Here is a 23900-nt window from a genome sequence, read left to right as displayed (position 1 = left end):
CTGGCCCGGGCACCTGTGGGCCTACCTGGTCCAGGTACTTCTTCCATGCGGGCTCCGTGTTGTCAGCCACAAACTCGTTCCAGCCGTGGACCATCCTGCGCTGCGTCACCGCAAACTCTGACAGTCCCTTGTCCAAGTCCACCTGGAAGGGGCCGGCCCAGCACCAGCTCACGGAGGGTCCCGCCAGGACCGAGGAGTCCCAGCTGCAGACCCCACGGGAAAGCCGGCCACTTCCGCAGTGGACGAGGAGGGCGGGGTCATCCCCAGAAGAGAAGGGACTTATTCAGAGACCCCAGCAGATGGGGCAGAGTGGGCAGGGACAGGCACAGACTTTTTCAGAAAGACCACAGGGTTCCTTCTACGATGACCGCCGGGAGAGGGCACTGGGCCCCAGCGTCAGCCAACGGGACTGCAGAGGTGTGTGAATGGAGGAGCGGAAGCAGGGCTTTTCTGAGTTTAAACATGAGCCTTGGGAGTGCAACCTGACGTTTCCTCCAAAAAATTAAGCACAGCATTAGCTCAGGCCCAGCAATCCTACTGCCAGGTCCAAACACCGAGAAAACTGGACACGGGTCTCGGGGAGGTCTGCACACGGCACTTCACACAGAGACGTAAGCGACCCCCTGCCCGCGGGCGGGTGGCTGGAAGAGGGGTCTTGGGGTGCACACGCAGTGAGTGTCAGCTGGCTTTAAAGATTCTGACTTGTGCTACAAGGATGGACCTCGAAGGGGTCAGGTAACTAAAGACACCAGGGCTAGGGGGACACGGTAGGACTCCGCCACGTCAGATTCAGAGGCAGAAGAGGGTGGCGGCTGCTGGGGGTGGGGTGGCACTTGCTAGGGACAGTTTCCACCTGGCAAGATGAAACCGGTTCCAAGGTGGAGAACACTGACCCCTGCACACAGCGCGAGGGATCCCAACACTAAAACGTAGGCTTGCAGGTGACGCAATAGAGAGCGTCACGCCACGTGTCCCACTGCCACCAGAGTCATGAAAACAGACCGTGGAGGCTGCCCCGGGCAGCAGTACTTGCCGAAAGGATGGCCTTGTGCGTTCATGGTGCCAGATGCTCCTGAGAGCTCGTCCCTTAAGCTAACAGAGCTAATTACGAGTCACTGGTAACGTGGGGCAGTGGTGATGGGCGGCCGGTGGCAGAGTTTCCTTGTTTTAAAAGGTCAACAAGGAAGCTGTGCGTGGTGGCAGCAGGGGGACTGGGCTGACTTCTTGGTTCTTTTGAAGAGGGAAAGAAAAGCAACCGGGCTTTCCAGGTGGGAAAAGACAGGAGAGGAAGAAAACAGTTCCTCTCCTCCGAACACCGCCTGCGGGACTCGGGACAGACCTCTGGATTCTCGGGAACGGAGAACAGTGACTTTCAGCTTCCTTGAAACGGTGACACGTGCCCTTTAAAGCTGAACCTGGGGTGCTCCGCCACTGAGCTCCACCCTCATCCCTTTTCGTTTTTATTTTGAGACAGGGTCTCGCTCACTGGCCCAGCCTGGCTTTGGACTTGGCATCCTCCTGCCTCAGCCTCCCAGGCTGCTGGGATGACTGACGGGTGTGCCCACCCTGCCCGGCTTTTCTTCAGTTTTCTGAGAAAATGGGAGAAGTGAAGCCAGCCCAGCTCACGGCCCCCAAGGGGATCTCCCCGGGGGCCGCGCGTCTTGTGGGCTGGGGGTTCCCATGGCCCTGAGACTCCCGTGAGGTGGGGTCTGAGTATCTGGCGATTCCAGGGGTCCTAAGGACGGAGGGGGGACTCCAGAGGAGGGGAGCTGGCGCCGAGACCCCACCCCTGGGCCCCCCCTGCGCTGCGCCGTGGCCCTGACTGTCTGCCTGCAGACCCTCGGGTGTGGGAGGACACTGGGCCTCAGTGAGGGCCACCGAGTGGCCGAGGCACTGAGGAGACTCCGCCCGGAGGCTTCCCAACAGTGTCACGAAGATGGACGGCAGGAAGGGAATTCAGAGCCCTCGGCCAGCGTCGAGGGGGGCCGGTTCTTACGTGCAGCGCTCTGGCCAGGTCCTCCTTGTGGCACTTGCAGGCTTCCTTGGGGGGCAGAGCTGGGACCGACCTCTCTTTTTCGGGGGCTTTCGGCTCGCGTGGCCCGTCGATCTGTGGAAGAGCAGGTCACTGTGAGCCGAGGGGGCCCGTGGCACAGCCCGAGGGAAGTGCCTGTCCTTGAACAGCTTGGACCCCACACACAGGTCGCCCGTGACCAGCCTCCCACAGAGACGGACAGCAGCCGCCCGGAAGCAGCTTCGTGAGGCCGCCCGCCTGAGGGGAGACCACCCTCACGCTGTCCATCACCACAGGAGGGTTTGGCTGGGGTGTGGGCCCTACAGGAAGGGCGACATGTGGCAGACGTCCTCCTCCACGCCTGGCCTCTTGCTCAGGGTCATTAGCGGGGGTGCTGCCTCGTGTTGCAGAGAGCCTTGGCCGGCCGTTTCCAAGGGCGCTCGGTGCTGAACCTGGCGAGCAGATCACAACGTCCCTACCATTCCCCTGTGCACGCACAGCCGTGCTGCCCCAGTCACGGGCCGTTACTGGGGCATCTGTGTTTAGCAAACTTATTTAGCAGAAGAGAACTCGCCAGGCCGCAGAGCGGGGTGTGAGTTTTCACATTTAGAACTGGGACCTTGAGCCAATGGGAATCGCGGTCCCATCGACGCCGTGTTGTAGAGAGTGCCTCCTGCTGACGACAGGTGGTATCACAGCCTGGTTCCATGAGACACCAAAAACAACCCAAAAGAAGAGTCGGGGTTCACAGCCACGCTCTGGGAGTCTGCGTATTCTCTGTGGGGTGCCAAAGGCCTGGGAAGAGACCACAGGGAACACCCGGAGGCTCTGGGTGGCTCTGATAGGACAGAGGGACCTCAGAATCAGGACAGGGAAGGTGGTTCTGCAACACTTCCCCGTATTTGGCCATCCAGGACACGATAGCCATCTCTTCCTCTTCCAGCAGGCTGTTGCACACTGGGGAGGAGGAAGGCGGAGGGGTATTGACCAGTTTCTTCCTGTAGCGGGAATAGAAGTTGCAAGCACCTCTTCCCTCCCTGCCAATCATCTCCTCCCCAACCTCAAACCAGGAAGCGCAGCAGTGAGCAGCACGGGGCTTATTCAACAGGCTCCTGTCCCCTGGGGCTACTTCTCACATCAGCAGCATGTGCTCCCTGCACATGACGGGAACATGAGGGTCGCACACTGAGCCAGGCTCCCCAGCTCTCAAGACCCGGTTCTGCTGGGCCAACCGCAGTGCTTGGTTCTTGCCCCCACCACCCTGGGGGGTCCTGGGCCCAGCCCCACCTGTTCTTGGTCTTTCCAGTTCTTTCTGGCCATAACTATACCCGTTCACTTTTCATGCAGTATCCAGAGACACTGAATGTCACAGGTGTGCATGTGCACACCCCCCCGCGTGCACACCCTCCCCAGTGACCCCCTCACAGTTGGAAACGCAGACTCCAGTCGCTCTCAGGATGAAACACCCTCTTCGACACGCTGCCACAGACGCCACCTCGCCCTGCCACCTCGTACCCATCACGCAGTCTCCTCCCCCATCGGCCCCTCCCTCAGCTCCTGGCGGCCGCGGGCCTATTTTCTGACTGTGAGGATTTAACTGTCTGCACCTCTCATATAAGTGGAGCCCTGCCCTACGTGACCTTCTGGTCTCTGGGTTCCCTTTATGACCCTGAGGTATTATTTGTTTGCAGCAAACAGACTCCGTGGGCAGCTGGGGCTGGTAGAGCAGAGCAGGGGACAATCTAGGACATGGGGACTCCTCAGAGCAGCTTCACCAGCGCGCACAGCTCAGGGCTCCGAGGGAACCACAGAGGGCAAAGGCAGCCCTGCGACAGGCGGCTGGACAGGAGCTCAGCTGTGCGGGGGCCTCCAGCAAGCGGCCTCCCCTGCCCGGCCCGCTGCCCTCCCGCTGCTCAGGGACTGCATGGCCCTGGACACTGACTGACACCCAGGGAGCTGGGGTGGCCGCTGCTGCAGGGATGCGTTTCCAAATCCTCACGCCACCTGCTTCCTCCTTGGCACAGAGGCCGTAAACAGGACACCTGAGCCCAGTGCAGGGCACCTAGGGGCCAGAGGTGCTTGAAGGGTCAGGGCCGTGTGGCTCCCAGGCGTCCGGGCTTCTGTCTGCCTCACCGCTCCTTCCAGAACCCAGGGCCAGAGCTCACTGGGGTGCTGAACAGGGTGGCAGTACCCCCGCGGGCCTGGGGACAGATAGTGTTTTCTGACTCTATGGCATAAGGTGCGCCAGATACCACACAGGACATGTGTACACTCAAAATCTAGTTGTCATTTATCTGAAACTCAGATGTGACAGTGTGTCCTGTGTCCATCGGGCCACACAGGTGTGAGCAAGCTGAGAGATGCTCACGACCGTGGTCACAGAATCCAGGGACCTGGGAGGTGGCAGGGGGCCAGGGAAAGCTCGGGAGGAGTGAAGAGGGACCTTCTGTCCCAGGAGGAAAGGTGGGGAGGTGCCAAGAAGCAGTCAAGGCCTGGGAGACCCAGGGCCCCTGGCTGGCCAGAGTGCTCGGCCCGGGTTCTGGAAGGAGCGGTGGGGCAGAGAGCAGCCCAGCCTGGGAGCCACACGGCCTGGCCCTTCAAGAATTGCTCAATGCTCAGCTGTTAGGTCCATGAACGGGAAGGGGGCAGCGCAGGGTCATGATGACCAGGAGCAACCGGAGGTTTCGCTGAGGGGGATACTGCAGACCCCAGGACCAGAGCACCCACGAGGTACACACCTGCCTTCCTCCAGGCACACATGTGCCAACTGCACACACCTGCGAACTGCACACACCTGTGAACTGCATACACCTGCCAACTGCACACACCTGCCAACTGCACACATTGCCAACTGCCTAGCTTTACGTCACTCTGGCGGTCCTTGCGGTGTGGGCCTAGGCCAGCGTCACCTAGAACCTTTCAGAAATGCAGCTTTCTGGGCCCGTCCTGGACCCATCCTCCAGGGGCTGCAGGTTGGGCCGGCAGCCTGCTCTGGGCGTTCGGAGCATCCCACAGTTGCCGCGTGGCTCTTGTGAAGGTGCAGCTGCCATGGCCCACGCCAGGCCCACGAGGAGCGGGCAGCGGCCGCAGGGTGTGGAAATCCCCCAGGGCCCTCCGTGTGTCCTGAGTGCAGGGCTGAAGTCACACCCAGAGCACCCACTGGGTCCCTTGAGGGCCTCCGTCTTGGAGAGGAGACAGGGCTGGGCAGCTGGCCAGGGACAGAGAGAAGGGCCCGTGGCCCCAGGAACACCCTGGGGACCAAGCCGGGCGGGGCCCCTCTGCTTCCTAGAGGCCAGGGGTGGGTGACGTCTCCAGGCAGCTGGTGCCCACAGTCCTTCTAGAAGCTGGGCAGATAAGGAAGGAGAAGGCCTGGGGCAGAACAGCAGCCAACTGAAGGCCGTGGCCATAAAACGCCACCCCACCCAGGCCTGCTGACACTGGGAGGTGACCTCTGGTGCCAGAACCCCTGAGCACCTGTTTCCCCCTCCCTGGAGGAAGGGGCGGTCTCTGCCCACCTGCAGATGAGGAAATGTGAAGGGGGCGCATCAGGGGCTCCGCCACTGCTCCAGGAAACAGGGGGAGCCTCTCGTGGGTTGAAGTGGAGGGGAAAGGCCTTCCTGGTCTTCCACGAGAGCCAAAGGGGGAGACAGGAGACAGGCAGGGAGACAGACAGCTGAGCTGGACCCGGAGCCCCTCCCACCCCAAAGCCCAGGCACAGCAACCCGGACCCCAGGAACGTGTCTCCTGGCGTGAGAAAAGGCTCCTGATGAAATCGAGGACCGTGGGAAGGGAGAGGGTCCTGGCTTGGGGCAGTGTCACCACGAGGTCCTTGGGAGAGGAGGGTCGGGGAGAAGCTGCAGAAGGCAGGAGCCAGGCCGCCCGGGTGCTCCAGGAGGACCCGCCCCACCCACACCTCCACATTAGCCCTGGGACCCACGCCGCCGGACCTCCTCCTCCAGAACGGCACTTGGGTCCTGTTTTAAGCCACCAAAGTTGTGGCACTGCTACAGCAGCAACGGGAAACCACCCTGTCTGCCCCGGAAGGAACCGGCTCTCTGAGCCCCCGACTGGTGCCTCCCCTGCCCACCACGCTGCCTCCTGCCTGCTGTCCTCAGAGGTGACTGACCCTGGGACTTCTGTCAGCAGGGTCTGCTCTGCTGCCTTGGAAGTCCATGCAGGCGTCAGACTCGTGCTCTGGAACTGGCTTCTCTTGCTGAACCTTGTCCTGGCGAGACCCCCCGGGTGCAGCCATTAAAGGCTCACTCCTTCTCTGCTGCCATCAGCGTCCCACGCCTTCGGCTGCACGGGACACCGCAGTTTATCAAGTGGTTTGTGTGGTTGGCACATAGGCCGCGTCCAGCTTGGGCTGTGACCGCCCACACGGCCATGACCGGTCCCAGGAGAATGTTCTGGTGGATGCGACCCCTGGGACATTCCCGGCTCGGCGCTGCTGGGCCACAGGGCAGGCAGGGTCCAGTTTCAGTGGATACTGCCAGGTCCGTTTCCCGAGTGTGGAACCATGACCGGAGGGGGAGGGGGAGAGGCAGCCCCAGGACACGGCGAGTACACTGGTCCACGCAGAGCAGCAGGCCAAGGCCTGTGCAGGCTGACCTTGGGCGGGATCCACAGGACGCTGCGACTTGGGCTGTCTCTGGGCTCGGGGCTGGGTGGTGGAGGGCAGAGACTGGAGGACACTGTTCCGGTGCCTTCTTCTTCTTCTTCTTTTTTTTCTTATGTATTTTTAGATGTAATTTTACTTCATTCATTTATCTCTATGTGGTGCTGAGAATCAAACCCAGGGCCCCCCACATGCTAGGCATTTGCTCCACCACTGAGCCCCAGCGCCGTGTTTTGCACCTTCTTGAACCCAAGCCACAAGTGTGAACTGCAATTCCAAGGGGGAATCTGTGATGCCTGGGGGCAGCACCAAGGGAGGAGGGGCAGAGGCCCCCATCCAGGAGAGGCTGAGCTGCTGGGAGGGGGGCAGAGCAGGAAAGGGCTCCGGGAGGGACAGAGTGTGTGAGGGCCATGACCGGAGGGCAGAGGGCGGCACCCAGTAGGGATCCTCCCCTGCTGAGCTGCGGCCCTGGGTGCAGGCAGGGAGAAGAGCGCCTCAAGGAACTCAGGGTGCTGCCCAGGGGCTCTTTAGGGGAACAAGATCCAAAATGCAGCAAACGGGGCAGGAGCGCCCCCGGGCCACCGGCCTGAGCAAAGAACGCTCCCGCTCCACCGGGCAGAGGGAGTCCATAGTGTGTGTCTTGCTCGGAGAGGACAAGAGGAGGGACCAGAGGAGGCTGAGCTGGTGGCCAGTGTCCCTGGGGTTGGATGAGTGGTCGGCAGGATGAGGAGACTGCTTACACACGAGGCTGTGCACACAGGGAGAGCCCCGTGGCAGCTGGGATCCAGCGGAGGGAGTTACAGACGTACCAGGAGCCTAAGTGGACTCAGTTACTGGATTGGAATCGATGGTGGAGATCCAAAGTGAAGCGAGATACAAAACTAAACAGGCCTGACGGGGTTCACGCCCCTGAGAGGGCCCCGAGGCCCAGGCAGCCCCCGGAGGCATCAGCAGCTGAGACTCGTGCCACCGCCCTGGATTTCTGCACACGCTCCCTCCAGCAAAGAGCACCCGGGAGCAGAGGCCGACTTCCCCCTGGGGCAGCGAAGGGACAGAGGAAACCTGAAATTTCCCCGTATCTCAAAAGGGATGAGATGGTTATGTGCAAAGGGTGCTCAGGAGAGTCGAGAGGGGCAAGAGGGGGCTCTGCAGCCAAACAGGGACACTGTGAGCACACTGAACACATATTGACGCGGCAGACCTTGTTTAATCAAAGAGGGTGTGGGCTCACAGCGAAGTGACGAGTGAATGGCCGTCGTCGCCGGGCTGTTTCTTAGAGCAGAACGAGAGCAAACAGAGGGACGTGGAATTTGGAAACTACTCGGCAACACTTGACAGCAATGGTGTCAGGCTAGCGTCCTCCGTGCACGTGGGGACAGCGGTGGAAGGGACTAGGCCAGGACACCCGCACACTCTCAGCGTCTCCCCTTGAGATGTTACCGAGCAAAGGGGACACACTAGCTTTGGGGAGGAGGACCAGGCAGACACCACCTCCGCCAAGGGCTGGGGACAACAGCGTCCCAACCTCCTGAGAGGCAGGAGCAGGACATGGCACGGCCTTATGACAGTTCCACCATAAATGCATAGCCTGAGTCCTACCACAAGGACAGTCTGCAAAATTGTGACCTTCAAGAATGTCAAGGACATGAAAGACAAGGAAGACCATGGGACTACTGTGCCCCGGGGGAGGGTGGGAGACGGACGGCACAGGCAGTGCACCCTGGATGGTCCTTGTGCTGTCATCGAGCAGCACGTGGGTGGAGTCTGCAGACGGGATGGTGACAGTGGCGCATGTTCAGGCTCCACTGTGGACACAGAGGTGCCCTCGGGGAGAAATCCCGGGGCACTGGAGCCCCCGTCTGCAATCTGTGTGCGGAAGCGGGCGGCAAGGGTGGGTGGTACAGCACCAGGGGGATCCAGGCCAAGGGGTTTGAGGACTTGCACTGTGCCCTCGGCAGGTCCTCTCCCGGATTCAGGTTCAACCTGCATTTATGGAGCCCCAAATCAGTCTGGCTGGGAAGCACACGGGCTGTCCCGGGACAACACGTGGAACAATCAGAACTGTCCAGTAGGGAGGTGGTGTCGGGGTTGGACCAGAGCACATGACCACGTCCACGTCTCTTTCCCTCCAGACTCAAGAATCTCACACTTTGTCCCTGTCTGTACTTGGGTCCACCTTGGGCCAAACCACGTGTGTTCTGCTGGGCCCTCCTCCTGCAGCTGGTCAACAAAGCCCAACAGAAACCCACAGCAATGCTGTTCCGCCAGCGCTGTCCCCACCAAGCACCTGGGGCACATCAGGGACTTCATAAGCATGACCTCAGGAGGCTCTGCAGCCACCAGGGAAAGCCACCCATTTCCCCCCTGTGGCCGCAGCCCCCCAGGAAAAACACCCCTCCACATATTTCCTCCCAGGAACTGTCCTGGGCTGTCATTCCACCCCACCCATTCCTGTGCAGGAGGCCTAACCCCAGGACATGCCTGGACTGCAGACAGGGCCTGACCGGGGTCACTACAGTGGAGCCCAACCCAATCATGCTGGAGTCCTTATAGGAACGGAGATTAGGCCCCAGACCCGGGGAGAACGGCAGGAGAGAGGCCTGGCCATCCCTTCCTCTCCTCTCCAGGGCAGCTGTGTCCAGGCCTGGCAGTGCCACTTACAGCCCCTGCCAAGGCCACCAGTCACATTAGCCCTCAAGACACCCTGCAAATGCTCTGGGATTGGGAGGCCCTGAGTGCGCGTTCCGCTGACTCTCTCTGGCCGATCCTCAGTGGAAGAGAGCGCGGATTCCGAGGCCTTCAGACACCGGCCAGGGCCTCCCTCGAGCTCCCCGAGACCCCACAGACGGAAGTTCCCGGCTGCACAGAGCCGTGATGCGACACAGTGCACACACTCGCACCCGTGACAACCACACAGGCTGCTAGCAGAAGGATCAGGTCGCCCCAGCTCAGTTGTGGAACCAGTGAGTCAAGTGTGAATTACCTGATGCGGAGGGCGGAGTCCCAGCAGGGGCCTGCTCAGGCCCAGGCCCCACACAGAACCCTGCCCTGCGGTGAGCGCCAGGAGTAAAGCACAACCAAGCACAAGAGAAGAAGCACTCTCGGGGCGCCCAGTGCTCTCCTCACCTGCCGGTGACCCGCCGGTTCTGCAGTGACCAAGTGGCCTTTCAGGCTGCCTGCTGACAGGCAGCGGGTTCAGGACTTAAGGTGATCTTCCCAAACCAGCAAACGAATTCCGGCCTATTGAAGTGTGACTTTGTGCACGAACATGAAAACAGATGACCTTGGCAGGAGGGTCATCAAAGTCAAGATCCGGGAGTCCAAATAAAGAGCAGAGCTCGACAGAAACACCAGCAACAGCGGAGAGCTTGGGCAGACTCCAGGTCGGGCGCGCTTGGCTTTTTTATCTAAATCATCCAAAAAATACTTCTTTCCACATTGTGGAGGGCTGCCTCTGAGACAGCCCTGAACACCTGTCCCTGACCACCCCGTATGCACGCTCAGCGTGGAACCCTCCAGTCGAGGGTGGACAGGGCCTGGACTAGCTCCAGTGAGCAGAGGACGGCAGAAGTCGGGAGACCTCATTCCCTCCCCGAGTTACAAAGTGCCGTGGTGCCCGTCTCTCCACGGAAGCTCTCTCGGCCTCTTGAAGATTCCACCTGCCGGGTCACAGGCAGCCATGTGCGGGGGAACAGGCCTGCCCATGGCCACGGGGTGAGCTTGGAAGTGGCCTTCAGGAGAGACTATGGCCCTAGCCAGTGAGACCCCAGGGCCAGGCGCATTTGCCAGGCGGCATCCAGACGGAGCCCACGGTTCCCAAGAGAGAACACAGGTTGCAACACGGTGGATAACCTGGTATCCAGCACTACAGAACTAAGCCACCTAACATCAACATCACTGATGGAATTTTAGTAGATCCCCAGTCCCCTTAAATAAGGTTGTTATGTTTGTAGTTTATAATTTTATTATAAACTTGGTTTTATTTTATAGCTGAGTTAAAAGCACGTAGCTATTTTTATTGCAGGTTTTTGCCTCTTCTTATTAAAGCCACACTTCAAGGCATCTAAGACAATGCTGGGGCCTGTAGGCCATTTCCTTAAGATGTAAGTTTGAGAATCACAAATGATTCCTGCTGAGTGTGGACAAGGCCAGGCTAAGGGTGTGTGTGCAGCCCCCAGAACTCCACCTCGTACTCTGTCTCCCTGCGGCAGGTGTGATCTCGTAAAACACAGCTCTGCCTGTGACTGTTCTGTAACATGCTCCTAATGTCCTAATGTATGGCACGTCTCTGAATGGCAAGTGCTGCATCCTGACTTAAAGCCCTTTGAGGTCCTGACACTTTATGGATGAAGCCCAGATTCTTCCTAGCAAGGATCTGGGGGCCACGTGTGCAGCCTGGGTCTCCCTCCAACTCTCCACCACCTGCCGTGCCACCTCCCACCTCCCACTTCTACTCATCCTAAACATCACTTCTCCTTGACAGCTCCTAGGTACCGGTCACTGTGGTCAACTGTAACCTGTGGCTCGGCACCCACCCTGCCCACTGGATGATCCCCTGAGGGCAGGGAGTATGTGCATCCTTCTCAGCACCCATCCCTGGGCAAGTTCTGGGAATCTGGGTTGGAAGAGCAGGTGCCATGGCAGGTGTCCATCTGCTGGAACTCAGGCCTGCTGTGGAGTGCCCAGGAGGATGAATGGGCTCAGCAGCCTGGAGGGCAGCACAGCCTGCCTCGGGGAAGAGACGGGAGCCCTGAGGGAGAAACTGCTTCCCCAGAGTTGGCACCGTGTGTCATCCCGGAAGCAGGAATTTCTGGTCCAACGTTCTCCTTCCCTAAACGTCAGCAAAGAGAAGCTTTTTCCATTCACAGAATCAAGGAGTCTCTTAAACCCCCTCCTTCTCATTTCCCTGAATGTAGCCAGGGCAGCTGTCTCTGGAGTCAGGAGGACGGTGCTTAAATTCGGCCTCTGATGCCTCTGTCTTGGGACCTTCCCTGTCTTGGCCACCTGTCCCCTGTCCAGTCTCTCTGCTGTTAAATTCTCCTTGCAGCCAAGACCACCAGGTCGGAAATTAAACAGCTCTTGGTTTCTCTGCAGACGGTTGGCCCCCCCAGTGGACTTTGTTCTGTGCACACCTGCAGCCCAGAGCCTGGCAAGACTGGCCAAGACTTAGTGGGAATGAAAACTGGCCCACCTGTGAGCCTCGGTGTCCACACACCCTGCAATAAACGTCACCTGCAGGCAGCGGCCCTCGAGGGGCCCCAGCCAGTGCTCAGGGGTAGCTCCTGTTCCAGCGGAGCCGAGTGCTGGGAGGTGTAGGGCAGCTCGGAGGCATCCAGGATGTGGTGTGCCAGGTGCTCATAAGTCACAGTGACTGGCATCACCTTGGAAAACAACACTTCTTTTCCAAACTTTCTTGAGAAAGAGAGTTCAGAGGGCACAAGTGTGGGAGCTGAGGAGCAGCCGTGACCTGGCAGGACAGTGCCTCCCAGCTCCCTCCCTCATGGCCCTCCCCATTCCCCTTTATTGGGGTTTCCTGTGTTCACATGAGCTAGCACCTCTGGAGACAGCACACCTGCCCCTCAGCTGGCCTTGTGCCTCCCCAGCCTCCCCGAGACTCCACACTGTGAATTACCCCCTGACCCCAGGCTCCTGGGTCCACAGCTGGGTGGGAGGCCTGTCTGGCCTTGGGGGACCCTTCTGGAAAGCTTTGGAGGAATGAGGTCCCCCTGGCAGAGAGGTCAACCCAGCATCTCCATTTGGGTTACACTGTCCCTGTACCTGAATTCCTGGGTATCCTCTACAACCTGATCACAGCCAGCTAATATCAGGAGTTCTTGCAAAATACCCAGCCAGATGCCAAAATCAAAAGACGGGGGAAAAAAATATTAGGAAAAGTAGGAAAGGCAACCCGTGTTGGCAAATGACTTCAAACTCCTTCCACAGAATGTTGTGGCTGGGAAATGATTTTGGCAAGCTGCCACAACACCGGTTCCTATCAATGCCCACGCACCTCATCACAGAAGAGTGACTGTGTCCCGCCGTCTGCAGTCCTTACTACCCTACCACCAGGTCTCTCTGGGCAACACTGATTTACCACCTACTCTTTGTAAATGAACACATATTTAAGGATCATGCAACCAAAATGTATTGACTATTGGCATTCTTTGGGAGAAAAAAAATTAAATGTCGCAAATATTTTTCAGCAGATTTTTTTTCTATTAAAAATTAAATTTAACCTTGAGGTTCTCTTCACTAGTGAGAGGGCCACTGCAGGGTCTTTTCCTGAGCAAGCTCAGGGAGGGACTTCCAGAAGCTTCAGTGTCGACTGGCCAGTTAAACTCAGCCCTTGGATCTTGTAAGGTGCTCTGCTTGCGAAGGGAAGGGGTGGACCCCGGCCTCTCGGGAGTTTGGTGGCAGGAAGGGCTTTCTTTGACAGCTGGGCCATTGGCCCCCTGAGAAGCTCTGGGGCCTAGGACCCTGCTGGTTTGTCTGAGGGGCCCCTGGAGGCTCAGAGTCCGCACACACATTTTTAAAAGCACATTCATGATATAGGAAGAGAAGCCGCGAGGTCACTTTAGTTTTTACTACTATTGCTCAACAGTTGGGCTTTTTCTTTTTTTTTCCTTTTAAAGATTCCTCTAATCCCCCTGCCCTCCGGTTCCTGTAGCCTTTTTACAACCCACCAGCAGAATGGGTCTGCAGACGGGGAAGTGAATTCTCTGAAATCACAGAAACCTGGCTTGGGTTCCTTGCTGGGTCCCTGGCTCTGGGCCATTTCTCATCCGCAAAATGGGCTGTCGCCGCAGTGTGCGCTGTTGCTGGGACAGCTTCTCTCCCCAGGAGCCCAGAGCCCGGGCGCAGCGCAGGGGGACTGGGGCGGGTGCGGGGTCGGGTCGCCCAGACTCACCAGGGTTTCCACCTCGTCCCTCTCCAGCGCCTGGTACTGGTGGCCCTGGCCCCAGAAGGCGAGTTTCTGCAGGAACCTGAAGCGTCTCTCGGCCATGGTGAGCGGAGGAGTCCCCCACGGCCTCGCATCCGCCGGCGGCCGCCCCTGCCTGCGTCTCCGGGCCCCAGCGAAGCCGCCGCCCGCTGTGCGCCGAGCCTCCGGGCCAGTCCAGGTTACCAGGTAGCTACCTACCTGCCCGCCCAGGTGAGGGCCCGCCCCTGGGCGGGGATGCGCACGGGGCGGCGCTCGGCATCCCTGGCCCCGCCCCGCGAGTGCTGGGAGGGGGGGGACCCTGATCCCTTGGGGACTGCAGCGGCCGACTGACCGCGGGCCAGGGAGCAGCTGGGGGCCTCAGATCCTAGGCTGTTTCCCAAATTTGTCACAAGAAACTCCTGGAGTGAGGAACCCCGGGGCCAAGTCTGGTTTAAAGTCCTGTTCTCCCCACCCTGAGTCTTCCGTATGACTGTGCGCTGGGGCAGGACAGGGAGTCTGTTGAGGAGCCAAGCTGGTTAACACTAACATGGGCAGCAGCGTGGCCTGGAGCTGAGTCAGATCCCTACCTGCTGCTGTGTGGCTCTGCATGAGTCACCTGGCCTCTCTGAGCCACCTGGCCTCCCCTGTAACTGACCTGGAGCACAAGGCTGAGACCTCATCCCCTGGGCCCTGGGAGGGAATCCTAGCAGCAGGAGGCTGGAGGACCACTTCTGCCTTCGGCCAACATGGCCCCCGTCCTCATCTGCAGAGGGTCTCTGGTGCCTGCTAACCGTGGGCCTTGGGAGGTCTCCTGAGTTTCTCTGTCAACGGCCACCAGGACAGTACCTCCTTCCTGGTGAAATTCAGGGTCGGGGGGCAGTGTGGCTCGGGGCTGGGGCAGGACTTGGCATACAGCATGTTCTCATCGGGCCGTGACAAGGAAGCCGCTGGACTCGCATGGCCCCCAGGGCATGACAGTGGGTGTGCAGTGTAGACGGTTTCCTGCTGCCAAGTGACTTGGCTTCAGATGGGACTAGAATCCATACAATGAGACCCACCACTGAGTCGAGGGTGGCTTTGGGGAAGGACATGCCACTCTCTGCCCTCAGCGTCCTCATCTGTAGAGGGAGGTGCTGTGGGAGATGACATGTGTGTTGTTTGTCCTTGCAATTGAGTGGCCCCTTCTAAGCAAATATTTGCCACCGACTTCAACTGCTCCCCAAGGTGGCCACCCAGCCCGGTTCCACCTGATGGAAAATTCTGGTGGCTCTTGGTGTCTCTCCTGCATCTCCCCCTTTAACTGAAACTAAAGAGGTCCCTGCGCGGGCTGCACCCCCCACCTGCCCCCCAGCTTAGGGAAGGGGCAGGCCCCTGCTAGAAGCAGAGCTGGGCAGCTGGGTGGGCCAGATTGGAATTCCAGTCCTTTCCTTTCTGATGTGTGACCTTGTACAACTTTCTTCACCTCCACGCCCCTCAGTTTTCACATCCATCAAATGAGGACGTCACCACCTACCTGGATGAATCAGGGTCCCAGAGTTTGAGAAACAGGGTTCCAAAGGAGGGCAGGGCACAGAGAGCAGAAGCAAGTGCACCTGACTCAGGTCATTAGTAGGGGCCTGGAGGGCAGTCACCTGCAGAGGGCAGCTGTGTGGATGCGAGAGTGACCCTGGAGGGCATGGCTCTGACCCAAAGCCAGCTGTCAAGGGAGCCAGGGACACAGCTCCCTGGGCCAGGAGTGGGGAAGGGTGGACAGGGCTCTGGGGGGTCAAGGGGAGGTGCCCAGAACCGACCTCAGGTCCACCACTCAAGTCAGGCTGAAGCTTGCACCGGGAGGGCCTGACCTGGCGAGTCCCCGGGAGACTCTGTGGTTGACACTAAAGGACAGGGTGAGCTCTCAGGGTCTTTCCCACAAGCACCCCATGATTTTAAGCTAGTGCTGATCCGGGTCAGAACTCCTGGGGGCCAGGAACCTCAGGGTTTCCCAAGAGTGCTGACCAGGGAGCCTTCTCCAGGTGGCACGGCACCCACAGCCGCAGGTAGGACTCCGGCCTCCGCCTTTCCCCCAAAATGCCCATCTCTAAGATCCCAATACCATGGTCCCTGTCCAACCCGGAGAAGGCAAGGCTTGGGAGTGCCCTCCATGTAGGTTTTGGGGTGGGGAACAAGGACATTGGAGTGGACCCCAGAGAGCGCAGCTGTGACCGGGCACCCCTTGATGGGCACGGGTTTTGCATGGTGATTAGTCAATGCAGCCTGCCACACATCTGCTGCATGTGCCTTTCCTGAGCTGGTGATGGACCTGTGAGCCCTTTCCCTAAGCGTTTTGATGGCACTAGAGAAGTTGGTGTGTGGGTGGAGCACTCCTGGAATCCCAGTGACTCTGGAGGCTGAGGCAGGAGGATGGTGGGTTCAAGGCCAGCCACAGCAACTTAGCAAGGACTTAGGCAACTCAGTGAGACCCTGTGTCTAAGTAAAATACAAAAAAATGGCCAGGGATGTGGCTCAGGGGTTGAGTGCCCCTGGGTTCAATCCCCAGTACCCAAACCAAAACCAATCCAGACGAAGTTGGCGCGTTCTTTGTAGATTGTTGGTGTTTTCTCTGTGAATAGGTCTGCGTCTGTTCACCCTGACTTTCTGGTTACGGGGTTCGTGCCCTTGTTTAGTGGAGACTGCTGGTCAGACACGGGAAGGCAAGAGCAGCGCGTCCCCTTCCAGCGTCTTTCCTGAGCCGTTTTCCTCGGTGCCCGCTGGTGTTCCCCGGGTTCTGCTGAGCGGAGGTGAGTCCACTGGCTTCTCGGCCCCTCTCACGCCTCCTTTGAGGCTTCCTGAGGCAAGCCCTCTTCTCCTCGCCTTCCTCTTTCACTTTGATTTTGAAACGAGCAGGGTTGTTCCAACGCCCCCGCGCCCAGCGGTCACACCTGCCCTCTGTGATTGTCTTCAGGTCCCTCTTGGCCTCTCACCTCCTATAGAGTGCACGGTCGTCTCGACATCTTCAAGATTCTTCTTCCTCTGGGAGTTTGTCTGCTGGTTTGTTGTTTCTGTCTGGAGAATTCTGGAGGCCACCCTCGAGGAATCCCTCCCATATGGCAGCTGCCTGGACTTCCTGAGGGTGGCAGCTGAGCGTGACCCCGCCTGGCACACGGGCGGGACCTGAGCAGGCATCCAGTCTTTCCTGAAATGTCTGCCGCGGGCACCGCGGGCATGGAGGCCTGGCTCGTCAACCCCGGCTCACTCTCTCTGAAGGTGGTGTCACCCCATGACCCACCTCTGTCTCCTGACAAGGCACCTGGCGCAGAGGCCCCTGGAATTTATTTGGCCATTAACTTCACTCACAAGGCTGGCATTGAAGGCGACCTTTCCAGGAGGGTGCACCAGACAAAGGTGGTTTGAGACGCGTGCTCAGGTGTGAGAGCTGGCTGCAGCCCGGGCTTCCCGCACAGGCCCTCTGTGTTAAGGACCGTGTGCTCAGCACCAGGCTCTCACAGGCGGAGAGACCTGGACGCTGCAGGTAAAGTGCATTTCATCCAACACGTTTTCAAGCAGCAAGCACACGTGGGCCCCATCCTGATCCCGGGAAACGGAGTGTGACCTTACTGGGAGGGGTCTGCATGGATGTACTTCTGCCGAGGACCTCCAGCAGGCAGGCTGGCTCAACTGGGGGACAGTGAACTCCAGGGACAGGAGAAAAGCCACGTGAAGATGGAGGCAGGGCTGGAGGGACGGGCTTTAGCGGAGGGGCACTAGGCGCTGGAGGCTGGGGGAGGCAGGAAGGAGCCTCCCCTGGAGCCCGCACAGGGAGCTGGCCCTGGAGCCCTGGGTTTGAAACTCTGGCCTCCAGAACGGAGGAAGAACAGCATCTGCCGTGCCGGCCACCCAGGCAGTGGCCATTGACTGCAGCAGCTGGGAGGCCACTGTCCAGGCAGTGCCACCAGGAAAAGTAAACAGGGCACCCCAAGGAGCGGGGCTTGTGCAGAGAATTCCAAGCAGAGAGGGGCAAAGCCAGCCCCAGGCTGGGGGACCCCTGATGCGAACCAGCCCCTCATCTGCACCACGCTCAGGTCAGCCCCAGGGCCCCCCAGGTACAGGCCTCACGCTTCCATTGTCACTTCCTCCAGACAGACTTGGGCCAGCACCTCCCACAGCCGTGACCTTGGTGGGCTTCTGGGGGCTTCATTCCCTCCCACCAGGAGGGACAGGCTCAGACCTGTGGAGCATGATGCCAGGGCCCAGGGACACGGAGACCTCGAGGTCCACATAGCCAGGATGCCTGGCCTCCCCCTCCTCCCACAGAGCAGCAGATGCCAGCAGCCACTGGCCGGCACTTCCCCTGGGCTGGGCAGGCCTGGGGCTCCTCGTCACCTTCCAGGAGCCACCATAATGGTTGGCACCTGGCACATGAATAAGTCTATTTACCAAAGGCTGCTCAGAGGAGGAAGGAGTGACCTTGGGCAGAACCTTCTAGAAGGTGGAGATGTACCTGGAGATCTCCCTGCGGGGTGAGAGGGCAGAATCAGCTCCTCGCTGCCCTTCTCCAGGGCCCCTCTTCACACACCTTCCCCAGGCCAACGGCTGATTGGGAGGATTTTGTCCACTAAATAATCTGGCATCTGTGAAATACAAATGAAATATGATGGCTCCCTTATTTATGGAGCAGATTTAGGTTTATAGAAAAATTGCACGGAAAATACAGAGTTCCTGTGTGCCTCACCTTGAGTTTCTCCTGTCCGCGTCCAGCGTCCGTGTGTGTATGTGTGTGTGTGTGTGTGTGTGTGTGTGTGTGTGTCAGACAGACAGCATCCCAGCGATGGACACGGCCTGCAGAAGTCCACTGTTCCCTTCCCTCAGGGTCCCACTTGGTGGGTTATGACGCGCACCCACCACTGCAGCGTCGCAGGGAATGCAGTCACTGCCCTGAGCCCCCCGCGCCCCCCATTCTGCCCCACCTTTCCTGGACCCCTGGCACCTTCCGATCTTTTCACTATCTCTGCAGATTTACCTTTTCCGGACGTCAGACTGTGGGAAATTTGACCCCTTTGAAAATTCACTCTCATTTTGAAAGTTCAAAAGCGTCTCCCAGAGCTACGGGAATTCCCATCCAAAGCACGGCGGCCCCAGGGGGTCCTGCTGAAACCCGCCAGTTCTTGCCCCCCCCATTCACGGAAGTATCTGTTTTGTGGCTGAAAGTCCTGGCACCCTGGTCACGTCACCTACTGGATCCTGTCACCCCCAGCATTAGAGTCCAGTCCCCTTCAAGGCCCATCAGGCCTCAGTCCCAGACTCTGTCCCCCTCTGTCCACCCTGCCACCCAAGCCCCCTTCCTCCCGCAGCCCCTGCCTGACCTGTCCTTTGGCCCCGCTGCCTCCTGCTCACCCTCCGGGTTGTAAGGGAATGTGGCTTCTCTTCAGAGGCCCTCGGAGCCCTGTCCGCAGGGGCAGTCCCATGTCCCCGTGGTGGCCCTTTATGAGCTTCAGTTTAACAGAAGGCATTGTGTGCCGAGAGCCCAATGACACACGGCGGTCTCTCCACGTGGAGGACACTCCCTGGCCTCGGGAGGACCGAGGTGCAGCCCGCACTGAAACGCGGACGCGCCTCGGAAGCGTCACACTGAGAGAATCCAGACGGGGAAGGACCGCAGGCTTCCGTTGACAAGAACCGAGGGACACTCGTCCACAGGGACGGGAAGGGGGTAGTGCACGGCCTGCTGCCGCTGGGGCGGGCATGTGGGGACGTGGAGAAGCTCCTCTGGGTGAAGAGAATGTTCTGGAAGGGGCTAGAGGGCATGGTTAAAGCCCACTGAATCGCCCAAGTTGGTAAAAGTGGTGACTTTTATGTTCTGTATATTTTATCTTAATAAAATATTTTGAGAGTAGCCTGGACACGGCGTCACCTGGCAGAGGAGCCAGACTGCCCATCCTGGCCACAGGCCCCTCAAGCCTCCCTCTGCTGCAGCCCCTGTCTGGCCATTTGTCACACAAGTTGAGCTCAGTCCTGCCCCCCCTACCGCGGGGCACCAGGCCCCTCCACCTGGCACTCTCCCCAAGCTCTTCCTGGGTCCTACCCTCCCTTCCTTCAGGCCTGGGCGTCAAGCCTTCCCTCAGCACCCCAACTGAAGAACGTGCCCCGCTGCCCTGCTGCTGGCCTGACCATGACTGGAACGTGCTCGTCCTGTGTGTCCTCCAGGGAAATCCCTGTCCATAAGAAGCTGTGTCCCGGGAGACAGGCAAAGGGCTGAAGGAGAAGGCGGGTATCTGGGAGGGCGCGGAGTGTGCCCGGGTGCTTGGCAGCCACAGTGGGGAACAGTCACCTTGTCTGGAACGTGTTTGGAGGAGCCTGGCAGACCCAGCCTGACCCAGAGACCCACGTCGCACCTCGGGCACCAACAAATGATGTGTATGTCCCTGGCTCCAGGCACGGGGATGCCCGGCGCTTCTGCCCCACCAACGTCTCATCAAGGGCGTCAAGAAAGAACGGCCTCCTTCCTTCAAGGAAAGGTGGTGGAATGTTCCGGATCCAAGGGGTCTAACAAGTCCCCACAATCACGTGCGACTCACGGTCCTCAATCAGATCCTGGATCAGGAAAATATGTCTTTGTCTTCTGCCACCAGGGGGGTTAGCGGGAAGGGCAGGGGGCTGCGGTAAGGTCTGAAAGTGCCAGCATCGTGCCACGTGGCTTCTGTACTGTGACACTGCTCCTCCGTTATGTAAGAGAACATCCCTGGCTTCGGGAAGTACACCATGAAGTGTTCAGGGCCCGAGGAGGAGAGGGTGAGGGAGCAAGGGAGAGGGAGATTGCAGAAGCCAGGGAGTCCAGCGAAGGACATCTGTGAGTCTCCAGGTCACACACCGCAGGTTCTGCTCACATCACGTTCTTGAGATGACAGAATTATAGAGATGGAGTGCAGAGTGGGGATGGCAAGGGTGTGGTGACGAAGGGACAGCCTGGGACATCTGCGTGGTGCCAGGACAGACCTGCATCCTGGAGGTGGTGGCCCCACACATCTCTACCAGTGACCAAACAGCAGAGATGGCACACCCACGCAGCAGCAGGGTCACTTTGCTGGCTCTGATGTGGCACGGCCGTCAGGTAAGATGTAATTCCCAGGGAAACTAAGGGAAGGGTACCCAAGACCTCTCTGTCCATAAATCAGTAATTACTTCAAAACAAGCTTTAGAGCTAAGCAGTACCCACCTCCATCTCCCGGCCCCAGTTCCTCTGCTGTGTCCTCCCGAGCATTTCTGCTCACTGACCAGACCTGCTGTTCTGCTCCTGGTCTGTCCCCCAGGGTGGTCAGCTCCACCTGGACCGGGTGGACTCTGTCTCCAGTTTAATTCCCAGTTCAGGGAGGAGAGCGTGGCACGCAGTAGGTGCTTTAAATTTAGTTGTCTTGATAACTGAGTGAGAAAGCTGTGGCCACAGGCAGAACACCTTGGCCTTGGTGAAGCCCAAGGAGGCCAGAGCCATGACCACGTTCATGCACCTTGGAAGGCCCCATGCTCCCGGGGCACAGGACAAGATGCCACAGCTACCACAGGGGTCAGCTCCCTCCTCAGCTGGGTCTTGATGCCATTTGTTCCAGGCCCACTGGACAGTCTGGGTGGCGAAGGGGTGAACCGTGAGCCCTGTGAGCAGCAGGGAGCTGGCCCATTCACCCAGCAAACAGTTATCGAGGGCCTGCAGAGTGGAGGGGCCTCAGGCCCGGGCAACATTAGTGACCAGTGCAGCTGACCTGGCTCTGGGATCCCCCTCCCTCGGTCCTCATGGCTGATGGTACTTGTGCTCGTATCCCGGTTCTACAGGGGGGACCTGGTGGCAGCAGCCAGGGCTTCCTCACAGTCATGCTCCCTCTGTCACCAAGACCCAGGGCTTTGGAGGCCGCCCCAGACTCCCAGACAGCTCTGCCTGGAAGTGGGGGTCAGAAGGGCAGCAAGGCTGCAGCCCCCGGCGTCCCTTGGCCCACGCTCAGCTCCTTCCTGCAAGGCAGGAGAACTGGCTCCCACCTCTCGGGGGGACCCGCCTGGCCCAGGCCTAACTGACCTGCTCGCGGCCTGGGCCTGTGACCCGCCCCACTCCACCTCCTTCACTCCAGGCAGCTTCCGCTGGGGACACTTCCTCAATCCGTCACTTGCACACAGTGTTTGTCTCAGGGCCTCTTCTGGGAACCTGACTCAAGCCAGGGTCCAAGACCTGCAGGGGTCGCGGAGCCCAACCAAGCCACGCGGTCAGAGGAGGCAAAGCCACGATTTGCATCCCGGCCTCTGCCGTCCTCCTAACCATCAGGCTACACTGCCTCAGATGAGGGGCTCCACCTGTCCACCTGTCCACCACCTGTTTTGAGGGTCCCCTCCTGCAAGCATGGAAGGACGCCACAGCAGGACCGAGCCTGGGGCAGATGAGCGCGGCCGGGATTCTCAGGTGGTTGAGGAAGGCAGTCCCAGGCGGTCACTGCCCCGAAGTGCCCATGGAATCTCCCCCGTGGGCTGCGTCGGGCTAGAAACTGGGGTCAGATGGCTGAGACAGGGGTCTCCACCCTCCAAGAGCTCTGAGAACCACATGGCAAGGGTTCCGATGTCACCATGCAGGCCCTGTGGTGACACGAGGGACATGTCCGTGTAGCTTGGAGGCCCAGGGAAGACTTCCAAAGCAGTGCTGTCCAGCCTGGCTGGGCGACAGGGAGTAGGGTGAGACCCGGGTCCAGGAGGGTTGCTCCATGTCCACGGCTGTTGTTTGGGCCACGGTGAGGGCAGGAAACGATGGCCAGCGTGGTATTTGGCAGGCTCTAGAGGCAACGCCCTTAAAGGTGGCCCTCTGCCCGTCCCCAGCAGAGGACTTGTGTCACACCCTCCCATGGGAAAGCCTTTGGGGAGGGCGAGCCAGGCCCCAGCTAGATTCCTCCGTGTTCTTGGGACCTGGCTGTGCCCCTCGCGCTCCCAGCCTCAGCCTCTCCCTGGAGGGGTCAGTCAGCAGAGCCTGCAGGTGCTCACGAAGGTGACAGGAATGTCCCTGGCCCCAGGGAGCCCAGGTGGATCCTCAGGGCTTCCAGGTGTGCGGGGGCAGGTGGGGGGTGCCCTGGGGAGCCACAGCTCTTGTCGACTTGTGTTCGCTGATGGCAGAGGGTGGGTGCCCTTCCTGGCCCCCAGGAGGCATCAGGTGGTCTGCAGTGCTGACCGTGACCAGGGGGTCCCGCTGCTGGGGACTACCTGGGGATGGGGCTCTTGGAGCCCCACGAGCTTCAGGGTCTTCCACGGGTGTCTGGGCCAAGTTGGGGAGTGGGGAGAAGACGGCGTAGGGGTGTTGGCAGATAGAAGGGCTGATGTGGACATTTAGGTCCACTCTACCCCTACCACTGACCTCCTGAGTCCTTGACAAACTGCCCTGGGGGTCACTTCTTACTAACTCGATCTAAAGAATCAGACTGCCCACCCCCAGGGAGGGGAGACTCCCGGTTCAGCACCTGCCCCTGACCTCGAGTCTGAGTGCTGCTCCTGGAAGCAGATTTCGTCTCCCCAAAGTTTCTACCTTTGAGGATTTTTAAGGGTTTCACACATTTGCTTTAGTTGAAAATCACAATTCTGCTTCTTTGGGGCCTGGCTGGCATCAAGAGATATGATGACTTAAAAGGTGAACTTCCCTTGCTTGATGCTTCTGCACGCGGCATCAGGCAGGAGCCGCAGGACACCTCTCAGGTCCACTGGCTGGTCAGCCAGAAATGTCCCAGCTGCAAGCATCAGAGACCGTATCTGGGTGTGCTAAGCAAAAAGAGTCCCAAACCCGGGAAGGGCAGAGGCCAGGGAGCTGAGCAGGGAGCGCCACAGGCACCCATCCCAGGGGAGGTGTGACGCTGACCCCACCTGTCTGCCTGGCCGCCTGGCCACAGCCACCAGTGCCACATGGGCCTGGCACCGTGGGCAAGGCTGACTGCAAAGGCCGCGTTGTCTGCTGGACCCAGGTTCGGACGCTGGCCTTGTCCTCCCACTCCTCACGCCCAGCATGGTCTCGCCTGGGGTCCCCTGAAGCTAACGCTGAGGCGCGGCTTAAGAGAAGTGGCGTTGGCAGGAGGCGGCCCTGGGGACACTGCTGGGGAGCAGGGAGCCTGGGTGCCGATCCCCAACTCCCCTCCCTCCCTCCCTCCCAGGTTGGGGGTCTCCTGACAGTGGGAAGACAGCCTCGGGCCTGTTGGTACCCAGAGTGTCCCTCACGCTCCCTCAACCTCCAGGTTTCCCGTCGGCTGATCCCAGTGGCTGCCGGGACCGTGATCTCAAATTGGTTTCAAACAACGCTAATGATCCTCTTCCGGTTGCCTCGGAACAGCCGCCCTGGGTCGGGTCAGGGGCATGGGGTGGGCCGGCTCCCT

At 59.5% G+C, this 23900-nt stretch overlaps 1 protein-coding gene across 1 annotated transcript in view; it reads right to left on the bottom strand.

The window, feature by feature from the left end:
• The window catches only part of Atp2c2 (ATPase secretory pathway Ca2+ transporting 2), a 47222-nt gene extending 28791 nt beyond the window's left edge, over nt 1–18431 (bottom strand). Inside the window, exons 1-3 of the mRNA XM_078032915.1 lie at nt 13537–18431; nt 1997–2107; nt 26–142 (exon numbers count right to left, since the gene is read on the bottom strand). Coding sequence (XP_077889041.1) covers nt 26–142; nt 1997–2107; nt 13537–13632 — 324 coding nt within the window. The 5' untranslated portion in view covers nt 13633–18431. The remainder of the gene's footprint in view (nt 1–25; nt 143–1996; nt 2108–13536) is intronic.
• Nucleotides 18432–23900: the final 5469 nt, after the last annotated feature.

The sequence above is a fragment of the Ictidomys tridecemlineatus genome, chromosome 15 (genome assembly GCF_052094955.1).
Source record: "Ictidomys tridecemlineatus isolate mIctTri1 chromosome 15, mIctTri1.hap1, whole genome shotgun sequence".
Taxonomy (NCBI): Eukaryota; Metazoa; Chordata; class Mammalia; order Rodentia; family Sciuridae; genus Ictidomys; species Ictidomys tridecemlineatus.
The sequence above is the reverse complement of the archived record's forward strand: the minus strand, read 5'-3'. Positions and strand labels throughout refer to the sequence as shown.